This window comes from Oryza glaberrima, chromosome 8 (genome assembly GCF_000147395.1).
Source record: "Oryza glaberrima chromosome 8, OglaRS2, whole genome shotgun sequence".
In the NCBI taxonomy this organism is placed as follows: Eukaryota; Viridiplantae; Streptophyta; class Magnoliopsida; order Poales; family Poaceae; genus Oryza; species Oryza glaberrima.
The window spans coordinates 4,919,730-4,936,317 of record NC_068333.1 but is presented as its reverse complement, the minus strand read 5'-3'; the positions used below and the strand labels follow the sequence as shown (position 1 = coordinate 4,936,317).

General features: G+C 37.9%; 2 protein-coding genes and 1 non-coding gene across 5 annotated transcripts; 1 reads left to right on the top strand and 2 right to left on the bottom strand.

Annotated features, from left to right (window-relative positions):
- Positions 1-4,155: 4,155 nt before the first annotated feature.
- Positions 4,156-8,069, top strand: LOC127781277 (NAC domain-containing protein 21/22-like). Its single transcript, XM_052308211.1, has 3 exons — positions 4,156-4,586; positions 5,610-5,908; positions 7,359-8,069. The coding sequence occupies exons 1-3, from the start codon at positions 4,391-4,393 to the stop codon at positions 7,743-7,745; spliced, it is 882 nt and encodes a 293-aa protein (XP_052164171.1). The 5' UTR covers positions 4,156-4,390; the 3' UTR covers positions 7,746-8,069.
- On the bottom strand, positions 5,422-5,496 carry TRNAV-AAC (transfer RNA valine (anticodon AAC)). The gene has a single exon. It is a non-coding gene; the product is annotated as a tRNA-Val (tRNA).
- Positions 8,070-10,898: 2,829 nt separating the features above from the next.
- LOC127781347 (cold-responsive protein kinase 1-like) lies at positions 10,899-14,364 on the bottom strand. 3 transcript variants are annotated; one of them, XM_052308291.1, is made up of 8 exons: positions 14,134-14,364; positions 13,047-13,095; positions 12,593-12,690; positions 12,386-12,492; positions 12,079-12,289; positions 11,761-11,998; positions 11,522-11,672; positions 10,899-11,413 (listed from the first exon to the last, which is right to left on the bottom strand). In XM_052308291.1, exons 3-8 carry the CDS (start codon positions 12,648-12,650, stop codon positions 11,069-11,071), a joined length of 1,110 nt encoding a protein of 369 aa, XP_052164251.1. In that variant the 5' UTR covers positions 12,651-12,690; positions 13,047-13,095; positions 14,134-14,364; the 3' UTR covers positions 10,899-11,068. The 3 variants fall into 3 exon arrangements, with proteins under 3 accessions (XP_052164251.1, XP_052164250.1, XP_052164252.1); XM_052308290.1 differs by lacking the exon at positions 13,047-13,095; XM_052308292.1 differs by lacking the exons at positions 13,047-13,095; positions 14,134-14,364 and adding an exon at positions 12,778-13,028.
- Positions 14,365-16,588: the final 2,224 nt, after the last annotated feature.

Genomic DNA, 16,588 nt, shown 5'->3' with positions numbered 1-16,588 from the left:
TCCACTCAAGGGGGGCCTTGAGGTCGGCCTAGTAGGGGTGGACGGAGCGCTGAAGCCAGAGCCAGCGCAGGCGGAGAGTGAAACCCGCCGTCCGCAAGTCCGAGATGCCCAGGCTACCGACGACTTTAGAGCGGCAAACATTTGTCTAAGACACAAGGCAACGCTCACCCTAAACCGAATCCGTCCCCGACCACAGGAAAGCGTGGCGCTTCTTATCAATTGACTTGATGACCCAGGTTGGTAGTACGATTGCCATGGAGACATGGATCGAAATAGAGACTGTATAAGCACAGCACAGAACAGCCGGCTAAGTTGGTGAGCTGACCCTTCTACCGTTCTACGGAGGGAGGCGATGGGAGAACTTGTCCACCAGAGGTTGCATGGCTAATTAAGGAGAATATTTCCACATGGAACACGCGTTTTATGATATAGTTGTCATACTTTTTTTTAAAAAAAAGAATAAATGATACTTTCATTTATTTTTAGATCTTTACATGATTCTTGGTGTTTTTATTAATTGACGGTCAATAACCAACTTTTGACTTAGTGGAGCGGCAAAGGGACAAGGATGCAAATAGTGTAATGGAGAGAGAGATAATGGCATTTCTCGAGTGTCTGAAAAGGGATATATATCAACAAGTTCCACACCAACCATAGAAAATTTTCTGTCATTTCATTTGGCGACAAATTTGACTATAACAATTTATTACTTGTTTGTCGACATGCTCCATATATATATAACGACCTATTTAATTAAGACCAGAAAATTGTGCCACCAATTTAAATTAATATCCACCTCAATAAATGTGGTACGTGCGGTATAAATTCAGCCCTATCAATAATGCACAACATGCATGTCTTTTTCCCCTATCTTTTGCACTACTATGACGTCCAAATTAACCTCTGCCGCAAACATTTTTGCTGCTTAAAATTATTGATGATATATATATGTATCGTTCCGATCGAATTTCCGATGGATATATCGATATCGAGCAGTTGGGCCGAGTTGATCTAATGGCATGATAAAGAGAGAGGCTTGCAGCGAACTGAACTGAACTGAATACTGATATGATCCGAGAGAGAGAGAGAGAGAGACGACGACGACGATTAAATACCGTATTCCGGACGGCACGGCACGGCACGGCACGCTCCCCAAACAAGCGTATGCTACACATGTACGCATACATACGCATTGCGTATATATATATATACAAAGTAGTACTCCCTCCAGTTCCATAATAATTGACGTTTTGAATAAGATTGAGATCAAACTTTTATAACTTTGACCATTAATAACTTCAAAAGTATTTAGTTTAAAGAAAATAGAACAACATATAGATTTGTCTTTCAAAACACTATAATAAAATTTAACGTGCATTTATTTATTGTATATATTATAATAGAAAAATAAGGTCAAAGGTATATTTTGTAGACCGTGTCATTGTCCAAAACGTCAATTAAAATGAAACTGGAGGGAGTATTGAATAATTTTCTTTGCCTGGAATGTGCTCCCTCAGTTTTCCCATATACGATGCTGTTAACATTTAGACATATATATGTTTAATCATTTGTTTTATTTAAAGTTTTAAAGTTTTGTACAAATAAAAAATGCACAAGTCATAAAAGTGTCTTTATATATAGTAAAACGGACCACAACGAAATAAACAATAATTATGTAAATTTTTTAATGAGATGAATGGTGAAATGTATGTGTGAAAATCAACGGCGTATAGTTTATTAAAAACAGATGGTGTATGTAATAGTTTACAACATTGTACATATCAATAATTAGTTAATTACTATGCATGCATATCAATCTGCATCTGCATGCCGCAGGATTTTCAGTACAAATTTGCTACATATACATATAAGTATCTATATATATGTAGATCCCAATTGCAGCTTAACTAGTTTGAATTTATCTATTCATGTACATATACAACCACCTCAAATTTAGTTCAGTTGATTAATTGTAGTTGACCCCTTGCTGTGCCAAGGCAGCTATTTTAGTTGGTTTATAGCTATTTTAGTTGGTCTATACTAGGCTGGTTGGATGAGAGTATACAGCTTTCTTGAATCATTCAATTGTCTCTCGTAGGCTGGTTCTCATGTAGTCATGTACTAATTATATTGTTCTCTCCTATAGGTTAATGAAAGCTCTGGAATTCTCCTAAAAGAAAATTTAAGGTGTGACTGAGTATATCCATACTATTTCAATTTCAACTTTTAATTAGGTGGTTTTACGATCGGTGAAGATGCATGCATCTCCACGTACGCATAAGGCTCCATCTGTTTGATCTGGCCAACACTACCTAATTTTGACAAGAACAGGTATAGCGCAGTTTACTTCATTCCTAGCTGGTGACTTTATCTTCTTTTGTTACTTCTCTTTATTTCTTACTATATTTAGTATTCACCAGCACTTTCTGTCATTTGCTTTTCAGCTTGTAAGTCGCGTCCAAAATCTAAATATTAAAACTAATTTTTTGAGTTGATTTTGGAATCTTTTTTAGCTTAGTTTATTTTTAAGCATTGACTTTTAAATTACATAAAATAAATATAAGATTTTTGTTCACAAATTATTTTTTTAGCTTATATATAACATTTTTTTGGCTTATCAGCTAGAAACCGAAATATATTAATTGGTATGTATGTGAGGAATTGAAATATGTTGTTTTTTCATCTTGATTATTAATATAGTAAAAATAATATAATTGTGTAAATTAATAAATAATCATGTAGAAAAAAAATAAGAACTTGGTAGTTCATTTATTAGAATAAAAAAAGAAGACATAGGCGTCCAAAGTCGTCAAGTACAAGTGTACTCAAACTTGTGCGTGGACACGTGAGGATAATGTACAATTCAACTCCCCTCGAGCTTGAAAGGTCATAATGTGAATAAAATATATATCTTCATTTTTTTACGAGAATATATATTCATTTCGAAGGATGATTTAGAACAATTAATTGTTCCTTATCAGAATATTTGAAATTTTATACTATATAGATTGACTAGCTCTTTATTAATTATGGCCAGCTCCATCGATCACACACCCCTTCAGCTAACCGATCTATGCTTACTATTCTTCCACCCAAATCTAATCTTAATGTAGCTATAGGCCATAGCTTGACCAATTTATATGCATGCATGTGTTGCGGCCCTCACGCATTAGTAGCCAAAATTGTAATGATAATATGGAATCTTGTACTCTCTGTCCGTTCTAAAATATACTCTCTCCCCGCCGAAATATAAGAATATAGAATTAGAGAGAACATATTCTAATACTGTAAATTCAGACTAAGACAGACTCCTTAGCAAGATTCGTAATACTTGTATATATGTGTCCCATCTGATATATATATTTTAGGATGGAGGTAGTAGTAAATTTTAATCTTTGACACCAATAGTAAGAAGAGTAGTAAAACAAATTGGTTGCCTTGTTGGGATGAGTGAGGTATAGATCCAGATTAATTAGGGCTATAATATAACCATGCGGTAGCGTGGGTAGTTTAATAGTACAAGTTTTTTAATAATGGAATTTATTTTGATCTTTGCTTTACCTTTTGCAAGTATTAACTAAGGTGTTATTTTAGAACAAATTTTGAATTTTAAATTGTTGTTATATTTTTAGGGCAGATGAATTATATATCTTTAGAGAAAAAGAGGAAAATATGTACTACCTCCGTCCTAAAATATAAGTATTAGAGTTAGACACGGTTACTAAGAAAGTATGTAAAAAAAAATTGTGGAAGATTATCATTGGTTGAGAAGTGGAGATTGGTGAGGAAATTGAATGGTGGAGGGTTGTGATTGGTTGAGAATAGAATGTTGGTGGAGAAATTGTTATATTTTAAAACAAATCCTAAAGGCTAAAGTTGTTATATTTTAGTACAGAGGGAGTACTATATCATAGTCATTAATGATTAGGACATATTATTAATTACCATCATGTAAAATATAAAAATGGATTGTGACATACGCACATTCCATTCTGACCTGACTGAGCTATAGCTACTAATTAACAGCTCCAGCTCATGCAATGCAATGCAACCCTGAAACAACAAGCAATATATATTGAAAACCATTTAGACCGGTTTATATATTCAGCAACAGAATCGTACTAGTAGCATATAATTAGCTCACATCCAAATCCTTAATCCGTAAGCACACTCCCAAATTAAACCCGGCAAGTTGCATATTATCCATGAAAAACCCATCAGTTGCTATTGCTATATACTAGCCTCTAGCTCTAGTTGACCGGCGAGAGTAGTATTAATACCGCTACCACGCGTAGCCGCCGAGCTCGCCATTAGCTTGCTATTCTCTCTTCTTCTTCTTCTTCTTCTTCTTCTTCTTCTTCTTCTTGGTGTGATTGAGGTGGAGGAGGAGATGAGTTTCATAGGCATGGTGGAGGCGAGAATGCCGCCGGGGTTCAGGTTCCACCCGAGGGACGACGAGCTGGTGCTGGACTACCTCCTGCACAAGCTCGCCGCCGGCGGCCGGGGAGGAGGGGTGTACGGCGGCGGCGGCGGCGTCGCCATCGTCGACGTCGACCTCAACAAGTGCGAGCCATGGGACCTTCCAGGTTTGTATATGCTTATATGCGTTTTGATCGATCGATTGATTATTGATTCTCTTGGAGAAAGAAAGAGGGGGGGAAGGAATATTTTCTTGTGTTGGGATGTTGTTGGTTGATTCGTTTCGAGAAAGAAGATTTAAATTCCATTATTGGTATTGTTGATTGGTCCCTGTTCTTAGGTTTTTGGGGGTAATTATTGGTGGTGTTTGTTTGGTTCGTGTTGTTTATCTAGCTTCTTTCTGGGAAATGGAATCTTTTCCTTCACGACATTTTTCATTTTGAAGAAAAAAAAGAGATGGACTCTTTCCGAAGAAAAAGATGGCAAAAAATTGTAAGATTTAGTTTTTTATCTTCAAAAGTTGGAAATAAAGAAGAATTTCCATCAAAGTGAAGCAGAGTGGCTTCTCACAGGTTTTGAAGAAAATGATGAAAAAGGTAACACAAAAGTGGCCTCTCACAGATTTTGATGAAAAAAGATGATAAAATTGTAACAGAAAAGAATTTCTCATGTATTTTAAATTGAAGAGAAGAGATAAAAAATTGAAAATGATGAATAAAATCATATATTTTGAATTGAAGATACGAGATAAAAGAAAAATGAAATGATGAATAAAATCATATATTTTGAATTGAAGAGAAGAGATAAATTAAAAATGAAAATGATGAATAAAACATAAACACAGATTCAGATTTTGATGAAAAAGATGGAACAAAACATAAGAAGAGATAAATTAAAAATGAAAATGATGAATAAAACATAAACACGGATTCAGATTTTGATGAAAAAGATGGAATAAAACATAACACGAAGATTTATACTTCAATGAAACAAAAAATAAAATGGCGTCGCCCGGACTCGAACCGGAGACCTTCAGTGGTGTTAGACTGACGTGATAACCAACTACACCACGACACCGAGCTGTTCAATCATCTCCTCTTCCCAATTCGATCTTCGTCTGATCTGTTCATGATCATCTTCTCTTGTCTTTTCCAATCGATCTTTCAATTCTCTGCCGCCATTGTTTGCAGACGCGGCGTGCGTGGGAGGCAAGGAGTGGTACTTCTTCAGCCTCCGCGACCGCAAGTACGCCACCGGCCACCGCACCAACCGCGCCACCCGCTCCGGCTACTGGAAGGCCACCGGCAAGGACCGCTCCATCACCCGCCGCTCCTCCATCTCCTCCGGCGAGCCCTCCTCCTCCGCCGCCGCCGCCGCCGTCGGCATGCGCAAGACGCTCGTCTTCTACCGCGGCCGCGCCCCCAAGGGCCGCAAGACCGAGTGGGTCATGCACGAGTTCCGGCTCGAACCGCAGCCTCTCCACCTCAAGGTGAAGACAGATTCTGAATTTCTTCTTCTCTCTTCTTCTGTTTTTCTTTTTTTTTTTTTGTTGTTGTTCTTCGTTCGGATTGCGTGGATCCGACAAGATCAGAGCACGCCGTTTTCGTGTTCATGTTCGGAGGAAGAAGATTGATGCTGATTTTTCTTTTTTTTTTTACTGAAGAAAAAAAGATGATGCTGAGTTTTATTAAAAAGATAGGGGGGAAATGAAAAGATTGGTTGCTGTTTGCTACAGTTAGAATACCTGTCAAAGAACTCACTGTCAGATTATACATGTTCAGAAAGCTCTGTTACAAATAGGGGGAAAAATCAGCTTTTAGGGAAAAAAAATGATGCTGAGTTTCTTTTCTTTTTCTGTTTTGTTTTCACACACTGTCATGAATTTTATTAAAAGATAGGGGGAAATGAAAAGATTGATTGGTTGCTGTAGATGTTTCTGTTTGCTACAGTGAGAATGCCTGTCAAAGAATTCACTGTCAGATTATACATGTTCAGAAAGCTCTGTTAAAAATAGAAAAAAAAACAGCTTTTAGGGGAAAAAAGATGATGCTGAGTTTCTTTTCTTTTTTCTGTTTTGTTTTCACAAACTGTCATGAACTTTATTAAAAGATAGGGGGAAATGAAAAGATTGATTGGTTGCTGTAGATGTTTCTGTTTGCTACAGTGAGAATACCTGTCTCACTGTCAGATTATACATGTTTAGAAAGCTCTGTTACAAATAGAAAAAAAAAATCAGCTTTTAGGGGAAAAAATTAGACTTTTTTTATTGTCATGTTGATACCTCCAGTGAGCTCATCATCATCTGTTGTGTCATCATATGCGTGTTGCCGTCACCTACCATGGCAATTGGCAAAGCCTGAATTTTGTAACAATATGGTCTCTAACTGTTCGTTTTCAGGCTAACTCGATGCTTCTCTCAACATTCTTTCCTGATAAACTAGCTGCAAGTTGCCAGGGCTCTAGTTTTAGTTGGATGACCCTACAAAAAGTTTAGTCTTCTTTTGATCCAGTCCATAGTTGTTCAGCTGGCTCCATCAGATTACTGAGCTAGATTAATGTCATAAACATTCCCTCCAAAAGGATTTGACTGTCTTATCGTGGTTGTTTACTCCAAGTTGACACTTAAAACATTCAGGCTTCCATGATTGCTAACTCAGCAAGCAACTATATAACTTGCCAACAATGATTTCCTCATGCAACTTGCTGCAGAGTCTGTTATGTTGGTTGCATCAGCATTATCCATCGTGCTAATAAGTTAATGAAATTTGAAGTCTTCTTGTCCTTAACCACTACATATGACCTGAAAATGATTTGATTCTCTACAGAATAATGTTCAGTTACAGTTATTACTTATTACAATTTTAACCTTTCATAGATCATTTGCACTTAATACCATGTTAAACATGAACATCACCTAATTACACGAAAACAAAATACAGGAGGACTGGGTGCTATGCAGGGTGTTCTACAAGACCAGACAAACAATTCCAAGCCCATCATCTGAAGAGGCCGTCACACTGCCCAATGAGCTAGACCTGCCTGCCACGCCTTCGCTCCCACCCCTCATCGATGCCTACATCGCCTTCGATAGCGCACCGATGACGACGCCATCGATGGTCGGGAGCTACGAGCAAGTGTCCTGCTTCTCCGGCCTGCCGGCATTGCCAATGAAGGGCTCCATCAGCTTTGGGGACCTGCTGGCCATGGACACCTCTGCAGAGAAGAAGGCCATCAGGGTACTGCACAACAGCAACACTGCAAAGCTGGAGCTCTCCCCAGATTGGGGACAGGAGAGTGGCCTGTCACAGATGTGGAACCCCCAATAATGATCTTGATCTTGATATTGATATTGATGATGTTTCTGTTGCTACTTGCTAGATAGCGATTACTACTGAATGCAGTGTGGCAAATAACTTGTAAAGAGGTGACATATTCTTTCCTCTGCTGGAGTAGTAGCTGTGCATACATTTTGTATTTGATTGGAAAATTTGATTAGGGGTGTGACATACACAGTAGAGTAGTGAAAAGGGCTTGGTGTAGAATCTGTACATAGGATTGCAGAAAAGGGTTATCCCTTTCTCTTTACTCTCTAGATGTATTTGTCATTGCAGATGAATGAAGATTTCAGAGACAGGCATTGTGTGGATAAACCATTCAACACCATTTGACTTCCATTTACTGTTCCATTTCCATTTTTTGTGGGCTTGACCATTTGTTGTGGGCCTTTAGTGCAAACAAGCTAATAATAATGTATGGTCTGTTTGGCTGGGGAAAAGATTTGGCCTAGGAAAAAGAACAGGGAATTTATAATTTTACTGAATTTCAGATTAGAGATTGGTGTGGGATGTATAATTGAACTTTATATTTGTTTTGAGGATTGGGATTAGAATTTTAGATTTGAACTGGACTAAGATTAAGATCCATGTAACACCAAAAGAATCACTTTTTTAAAATTACATACTCTGATTTTAATTCAGGTTCATTGCAACAGCACACTAACTCTGCAGCCACAAAATTATGGTGCACCATGTGCCTGCAGAAGGTTTATGTTTGACAACCTTCAAGTCATCGAATTCAAGCTGTGTGTTCTTGGGAGTGTTCTTGAGTGCTCATCATCTGTTTTGTCAACCTGCACATTTCAGTGACCCACCATGACGATTTGCAAGCCTGAATTTTACATGATTTCTAACTGTTCCTGTTGCCTGAAATGATCTTCAGGCTAACGATGCTTCTCTGAACATTCTTTCCTGATAAACTACCTGCAAGTTGCCAGGGCTCTCTAGTTGCATGACCTAGAAAAAATACTCTTGTTTTGATCCATACCATAGTTTTTGATCCATTCTAGAGTTGTTCAGATGGCTCCATCAGATTACTGAAGTAGTAGATTAATGTCGTAAACATTCCCTCGAAAAGGATGTGATTGTCCAAGAGTATTTGTTTACTCCAAGTTGCCACTTAAACATTCAGGTTTCTATGATTGCCAACTTTTCAAGTAACTATATAAACTTGCTAACAATGATTTATTCATGCAACTTGTTGTAGAAGTAGTTATGTTGGTTGCATCAACATTATCCATTGTACTGATAAGTTAATCAAGTTGAATTCTTCTCAACCTTAACTGCTACATATAATCTGAAAATAGTGTGACAGTGTACAGAATAATCTTCAATCACAGTTATCATACGATCTTTGGCTCTAGAACTGAATCATTTCCTTGTATCTCAGAAGAACTTCGAGGTTAATAGGGAAAAAGTCTGATCGGAATAAATATAAATTCTTTTCTTATTTATATTTTATGATTGACCAATATAAACACCAACAACTTCAAATTGGTCTTGTTTCCCCTCAACAAATAAAGGCTTGGACTAACAAAACACTAAACGCAACCTAATGGGTAAGTCGTTGGCAAAGTCACAAGGCCCTCCACTTTTCATTTTAAAACCGATAAACGAGAAAAAGATGGATTGTTTTGCGAAAGAATCTTTGGACCCATAAAAAGCAGATTTTGTGCTTGTGGAAATTCTCGAACGAGCGGAGCTGAAAACGAAGATGAAAGATTTTGCCAAAAATGCGGAATAGAATTTGTTGATTCTTGGATACAAAGATATCAAATGGGATGCGTCAAACTCACATTAGTTTCTAATGCAACCATTTCATGGATCATTTACCCAAAATATGTACTCCCTCTGGTTCTATATTAATTGACGTTTTGGACAAGATTGAGATTAATCTTTTATAACTTTGACCATCAATAACTTTAAAAATATTTAGTTTAAAGAAACTAGAAAAACATATATAGATTTGTCTTTCAAAACACTATAATAAAAGTAAACATGCATTTATTTATTGTATATATTATAATAGAAAAATAAGGTCAAAGATATATCTTGTAGAGCGTGTCATTGTCCAAAGCGTCAATTAAAATGAAACCGGAGGGAGTATAAAATATAAATTATTGAACACTGTTCCAATTCCAATTTTCCTAGGCTTGGGCTGGGCCAGGAAAAAGGCAGTGGGCCTCTGGCTGGAAAGCAATTTTTTTTTTTAAAAAAAGGATGGATGGGCTGCTTGGCTTGGGAAAAGATTCAGCCCAACAAGAAGAACAGGGAATTTAGAACTTTACAGAATTTCAGATTGGAGATTGATTTGGAATGTGCAATTGAATTCAATATTTGATCTAAGGATTGCGTTTAGAATCCTAGATTTGGACTGTATATGGAGATAAAGATCCAGAAGAACACACAGAAAAAAGATTTTTTTTTAATTACATATTTTGAATTTAAAGTTTCCGAAAAAGACAAAACTGTGTTAAATTGCTCTTCCAATTCGCGTCTCCTGCCTCATATATGCCCTGGCCTCTGGTTTGGTGGGTAGGGTCAAATTCCTCTCGAGAGGTCACACTTTTGACATTTCAATAATTCCTGAAAAGTCATCTTCTAGCACTGCAATGTGAAAGCTGTTTTACGTGCTATCCTTTTGCTTTGCTTTTTGTTTGTCAAACTACTTAGCATTGAAGGCCACATTTTGACTTATCTTAGTCTGTCTACACTCCTTTTTTTCCCCTTAAACGCTACTCCTTCGTCCAAAAAAAAAACCCAACCTTGGTAAGGATGGGACATAACCTATGACAATGAATCTGAACAAATTCGTTATCCTAGGTAATATCCCATCCTCATCAAGATTGGGTTTATTTTGGACGGAGGGAGTACAAGTGAGAGCCAAAGTAGCACTGATGGAAAATGTTAGTCAATTCTGTTTCACATATTATAACACATAGAAACTACTATGGGAAGCACCTGATGCCTGGTGCCACGAATATTACGCGCACACACGAGTGCGTTTTGACTAGTTATATTCCAGTACAGTACATGGCATTTGACTAGTTTACATATGATGAAAGAACAAAAGAACAAAAAAAAAAGAATAATGCAAAATCGCTATTGGCTGTGGCATTTCCATAGATATAGAAAAATGCCAAATTTTCACCACTGCGGCATCCATCAGCCCAGCACAAACCTCTCATCTTTTCAGATAAGGAAGATCAAATTACATCTCTGGCCTGTGCATCATAACAGCCTCTTTCTCTATCTAGCATAACAATTTACAAATGGAATAAGTTGGTTGATACAAAGTTCTTTTTTTTTTCTTTTCATAGCGATGATCGTGTAGTCGTGTCTGATGATGTGGATGGGTCAGTGGTGGCAAAGGATCTCATCAGGAGAGACTGTGGATCACTTGGTCTCTGCTGGCTGCTACCTCTCAGGTCTCCCAGGTCACCAACAACAGAGGGCTTGGTGATCCTTTCTGTGTTGACATCCTTCTCTCCGGTCAGCATCCGGACGATGTTGATCATGTTGGGACGGAGTTTCATCGCATCTTGAGTGCATAGTAGTCCAACCTTCAAGAACCGGCATGCCTCCTCGACATCCACATCATCTTCTATATCTGCATCTATAATCTCCTCTAAATGCCCTTGCTCATAACATGTCCATGTCTGCAAGAGCACCGGCAAACCTTTACAGGTTAGTCTGGAGTCCGGACGTCAATGCATAAACATAATAATTATCAGTATTCTTTAGTATGGTATTATGGTAGAGCTTACCCTCTCAAGCAGAAATTGTTCTTCATAAGGCAACCTAGAATTATAGTTGCATCTGCCGCTGACAATTTCCAAGATCAAAACACCGAAACTGTAGATATCTGACTTCTTAGTCACTTGTCCTCTGAGTGCATATTCAGGAGCTAGGTACCCTCTGATAAAATAAAAGGACAGAGTAAGACAACATGGGGAATATCTACGCAGGAATTTCCAAAAGACCCCCTAAACACGGTTAAACTTACATTGTTCCTGCAACTCGGGTGCTCACATGAGTCGCATTTGGTGGGAGGAGCCTGGCCAACCCAAAATCAGATATTTTGGGGGTGATATCCTTGTCGAGAAGAATATTGCTTGCCTTTATGTCCCGGTGTATTATGTGAGGACGAACTTCTTCGTGAAGAAATGCAAGCCCACGGGCAACACCTACAGTGATTTTGACACGAGCTCTCCAATTGAATTGGATGTTGCTACGGCCTGACCCTGCATTGCCATGTGAGTGAGGTTACTGTTAAAGAGTGTCTTGATTAAGCAAGGACAGACTAGGTAGACCAGTATTTTACCTAGTAGTGTATGTTGAAGGCTGTTGTTCTCAAGATAATTGTATACAAGGATCCTATGAGACCCTTCAGCACAGCAGCCGACTAACGTAATTAGGTTTTCATGCATCACATCGGAAATTGCTGTCAGTTCATTAATGAACTCACGGACGCCTTGCCTTGAAGTAGCAGAGAGCACCTTTACTGCAACTATTGTCCCATCTCTGAGCCTTCCCTGATCAACCAAAATGAATTTTAAGCAAGTGAGGTCGATGTAATATAGAATGGATATTAGACTTAGTTGAAGCGACCAAAGGCTTTGGTACATTACCCTGAACACAGAACCGAAGCCGCCCTCACCAATCTTGTTCGCCCCACTAAAATCATGTGTAGCTCTTCTCAGCTCATTGTAAGAAAAAATCCTGACCGCTTTTTCTCCTGAAACCGCCAGAAACAAGTTGCAAGTCAACAAATGTATCAGAATGAGGAGCATTCTGTATACAGAAGAGACTATAGAACTAAATGAAGACATGCCCACCTTGTTCACCTTCACTAGTTTGTTTTGTATCGTTCCCAAACATAAAGCAGCAAGCCATTTTTGCAAATCAAACAGAGGAAGCGCCTTCTGCTGAATATCTGCAGAAGAAAGAGGAACATCAAAACGGTTTTTTTTTTTTTTTTTTTTTTGTGATGAGGAACAACCAGTCAGAGACTCAGAGTTACTGTAATAAGTAGTCTCATGTCACACAACCATTGTTGTGTAAACAAATGTATGTCCGTTTACCAGTACCACTTGACCATGAAAACAAATTGGTTGACCACACAATAAGAAACTGGCATCAGCATTAGTAATATAAAATTCTTTAGTTAGTGAGTTCTACACTATCTAATCAACTTGCTGCATCACTAGTTTACTGCAATAAAGCATGTCCAGTGGAGTACAGGGAAAAAAACATAATGGTGAAACCAGTCAATGCAATTCATCGGCGCACCCAACCGACATCACACCACCAAGTGAAGGGTCAGACCCTCCTCCACACCCTGCGTGGCAGCCAAACAAAGGGAGCAATTTACAAATCAATTCCAGCAATTGCCACAGCTGGCAAAATTTATATCTATTTCAAAGTCAAAGGGGATTGGATCCAGTTGACAGGCACAAGGTGGGCACTCCTTCAGATCCATACCGAACAAATGTGTATATTTCTCATCAAAGCACACGTTGTACTAATCTGAATCTTATCAGACCCATATACCGAAAATACAGAGTGAGCTTTTCTGAAAGTTGCAGTTTCTTTCTTTTTCTCTTAACATTGCAAGAAGTACTCCATTCATTTCAGGCAATCACTCAATCAGGGGGAGAACACCGAGTTAAATGGTTCATACTTCCTGTTACTTATCCATTAATAACTCTGTACTAATCTGAATCTTATCAGACCCATGTACTGAAAATACAGAGTGAGTTTTTTTTCTGAAAGTTACAGTTTTTTTTTTCCTTAACATTGCAAGAAGTACTCCCATTCGTTTCAGGCAATTACTCAATCAGGGGGGAAACACCGAGTTAAATGGTTCATACTGCATGCTACTAATCCACTAATCATGTTTCTAAGGTGAAAAATCATTTTATACATCCAGCATTCCAGCTCCTACGCAACTTGAGCGTTTGCAGAACAATCACCGACCAAAAATTCAGCAAAAATGGCAAAACAGCACACAATAATGATTCAAGAATCAAGATCACTTCAAACCCTTTTTTTCCCCCTGAGGCCGACAAATTCTGCGGCGAGAACCCAAGAAACGAAACCCCGAAGGGAGGCGAATTCAATCCGAATCACAAAGCCAGGCAGCCTCAAACACAGATTCTCGAACAAACAGAGGACTGCATCAGCATCAATGGTGGTCGTCAGAGATCATCCCCGCAGCAACAAACAGAGAGACCCGCATTCTTCCACCGAGATGCTATATAAAAAGATTCGATCTCGAACCAACTAGGTCACCCCTTTTCTCATCCCACTAACTAAAAATTCGCGGATGCCAAGAAATAGAAACCCAACCACACCCTCTCAAATCAAGAAGAATCACCTGGCGTCTCCGTCGGCGCGCCGCCCGCCACCACCCCTCTAATGCCGACGCTGCCCGCGCGGCGCACGCACTGGCTGCCTCAGCGGAGGAGGCAAGAGGAGGAGGAGGTCGGCGAGAGGGCGTGGCGACGTTGGTGAGCTCCGCGAATCATCCAGCTATAGTGGGGTGTGGGTGTGTAGCCAATGGTTGACTTTTACTCCTCTGCCGGTCTCCTCCCCTATGAGTCTCTCTCTCTCTCTCTCTCTCTCTATATATGCTTTTTTGGATAGTGACTTTCTCTCTCTAGCAAATGGGAGCCCATCAGCAGTTGTAATCCGTAGTTCTTTTCGCTCGTACAAATTTTATCTCCATCTTTGTTAGCGCGTTTTTCAAATTGCTTAGCGCCCCTTTAAATTAAAGTATTTTATGTATGAATTTTATAGGATTCAGATTTTATAGAAATTTTTGCTATATGGTCATTTGATTAAAAGATTTAAGCTTTCCGAATCATATGAAATTTATCGATATCGTTTCCGTAAAATTAATATGATAATAATATTTTTACTGATGGTTACCTTTTTAAAATTTAGTTTTTCCAATTTCTGTCTGCTTGGCATTGGTGAATATGGAAATTTCCCAACCATTTTTGTCTGTTTTAAAAAATAATAAAATAATGATACCGTTTGTGACCATTTCCGACCGTTTTCACCTCTAAAAATTCATATGAAATGGCTCATTGTATATAGATTTTAGAGAAAACTTAGTAAAAGCTCAAATCTCTTGGAAAATTTCCTTTGGATCTATCTCTCTCATACGCTTCCATGTGTGTTTTCCTATGTTTTTACAATTCTCTATTTTACTACACTTGGATTCCTATTCTGTGTTTTTTTCTATTACTCCATTTTTCCAATGCTATGATTCAAAGGAGCTCTTAATGGTACGGAAACATTTTAGATAGACGCTACTTCAAAAATGTTAGATAAACTAATTTTTCAAGTTTAAAATAATTAAATTTAATTACTTATGTACTAATAGTTTTCTCGTTTTATGTACTAATAGTTTTCTCGTTTTATGTGTCTGTATTTAATCCTAATATTTAGTGTACTCAAACGGGCCTAATACTAGTGATAAAAAATGGTTGGATTTGGGTATTTTCGCGCGTGGCCGACGTGTAATTATCACGTGGCCCTAGGGCAGATCACAGATGGTTGCTGCAAATTAAAACAAGAATAATGACAGTTAAGAAAATACGGGTATGATGAATGGGAGCACATAGTATTATAGGCTTCATGTTGTTTGTCTTTTGTGGACTGTGATCGATGATAGGAGTAGTATTATACTGTATCACATATTGCTGAACTTTTGTATGTGATCCATGTAGCACACAAGGGCAAATAGGAGGCTCGACAGTAACGTGGTCTCATGACTTCATTCCAAGTTGTTTTGTACTTTTGAAGATTTTAATCTCTTCGAAGTTGCAGAGGCCAAAACTTGTTGCAATTTTATATATAATTAACACCATTTATTTTTTTTGCTTTACGCAAGTTGCTGTTAAAACCTGTAATAAGTTTGGCCTGTAGAGGCTGGAGTGCTTCTATGATGAGATCTTGTGTTTCGAAAAAGTTGGTATGGGGTTACACATATATTATAGGTAAAAGCTAGGTTATCTAGCTTTTTTTTTTTTTGGACAATACTCCCTCCGTTTTAGGTTATAAGATGTTTTGATTTGATCAAAGTCAAGTTTGACCATATTTATAGAAAAAATAGCAATATTTTCGATACAAGATTAATTTATTATAAAAATATATCTAATTATTAATTTAATAAAACTAATTTGAAAATGTAAATATTACTACATTTGCCTATAAACTTAGTTAAACTTGAAGTAATTTGATTTTGACTAAAGTCTAACATAAAACGGGGAGTGTATATTATAATACGTCCATTTGAAGTACGGACGATTACTTGAGAGGTTCTCACCATGTTGCAAGATTTATATCCACGAAATAAACAACTGTCAAAAATCCAAGAAGATATATGGGGACATAGTGATTCTAGAGGACTAGGGGCTTCTTTGGATCGTTGGCTTCCGCGTGCAATCCTAGCCTTGTCATTTTCTTTTTGGCGATTGTAAGAATTTGCCAATTTTAACATTCAACCAAAAGACAATTAATAAATAATTTGGCAATGTCAATTTTTCTTTACAAACCAAACAGATGTGGCATTATCAATCATTTTGGCGTGGCTGAGTTTGGTTACAAACCAAACAAGCCCTAGAATTAATTATCTTCTTTCATGTAAAGACTTTCTAAAGATCACTCATGTGTATATATATATATACACAGTATATTTCTACTAGGTTCTGGCGTCCTGCCATCTTTCTCATGAGGTGATACATTCACATATCCACCAATAGATCAATCATTTTATCATTTCCCCCTAATATAGGGAATGTGAAAATAAATATGCACATGCA

What these genes read in the sequence shown, in the direction of transcription:
- LOC127781347 (XM_052308291.1), bottom strand. Translation starts at nt 12,650, where the DNA reads ATGGCTTGCTGCTTTATGTTTGGGAACGATACAAAACAAACTAGTGAA. An exon ending in CCTTCAACATACACTACTAG is followed by an intron (nt 11,999 to 12,078) that starts GTAAAATACTGG and finishes ATGGCAATGCAG; the next exon opens with GGTCAGGCCGTAGCAACATC. An exon ending in ACCCGAGTTGCAGGAACAAT is followed by an intron (nt 11,673 to 11,760) that starts GTAAGTTTAACC and finishes TTATTTTATCAG; the next exon opens with AGGGTACCTAGCTCCTGAAT.
- LOC127781277 (XM_052308211.1), top strand. Translation starts at nt 4,391, where the DNA reads ATGAGTTTCATAGGCATGGTGGAGGCGAGAATGCCGCCGGGGTTCAGG. An exon ending in CGAGCCATGGGACCTTCCAG is followed by an intron (nt 4,587 to 5,609) that starts GTTTGTATATGC and finishes CATTGTTTGCAG; the next exon opens with ACGCGGCGTGCGTGGGAGGC. An exon ending in CGCAGCCTCTCCACCTCAAG is followed by an intron (nt 5,909 to 7,358) that starts GTGAAGACAGAT and finishes AACAAAATACAG; the next exon opens with GAGGACTGGGTGCTATGCAG.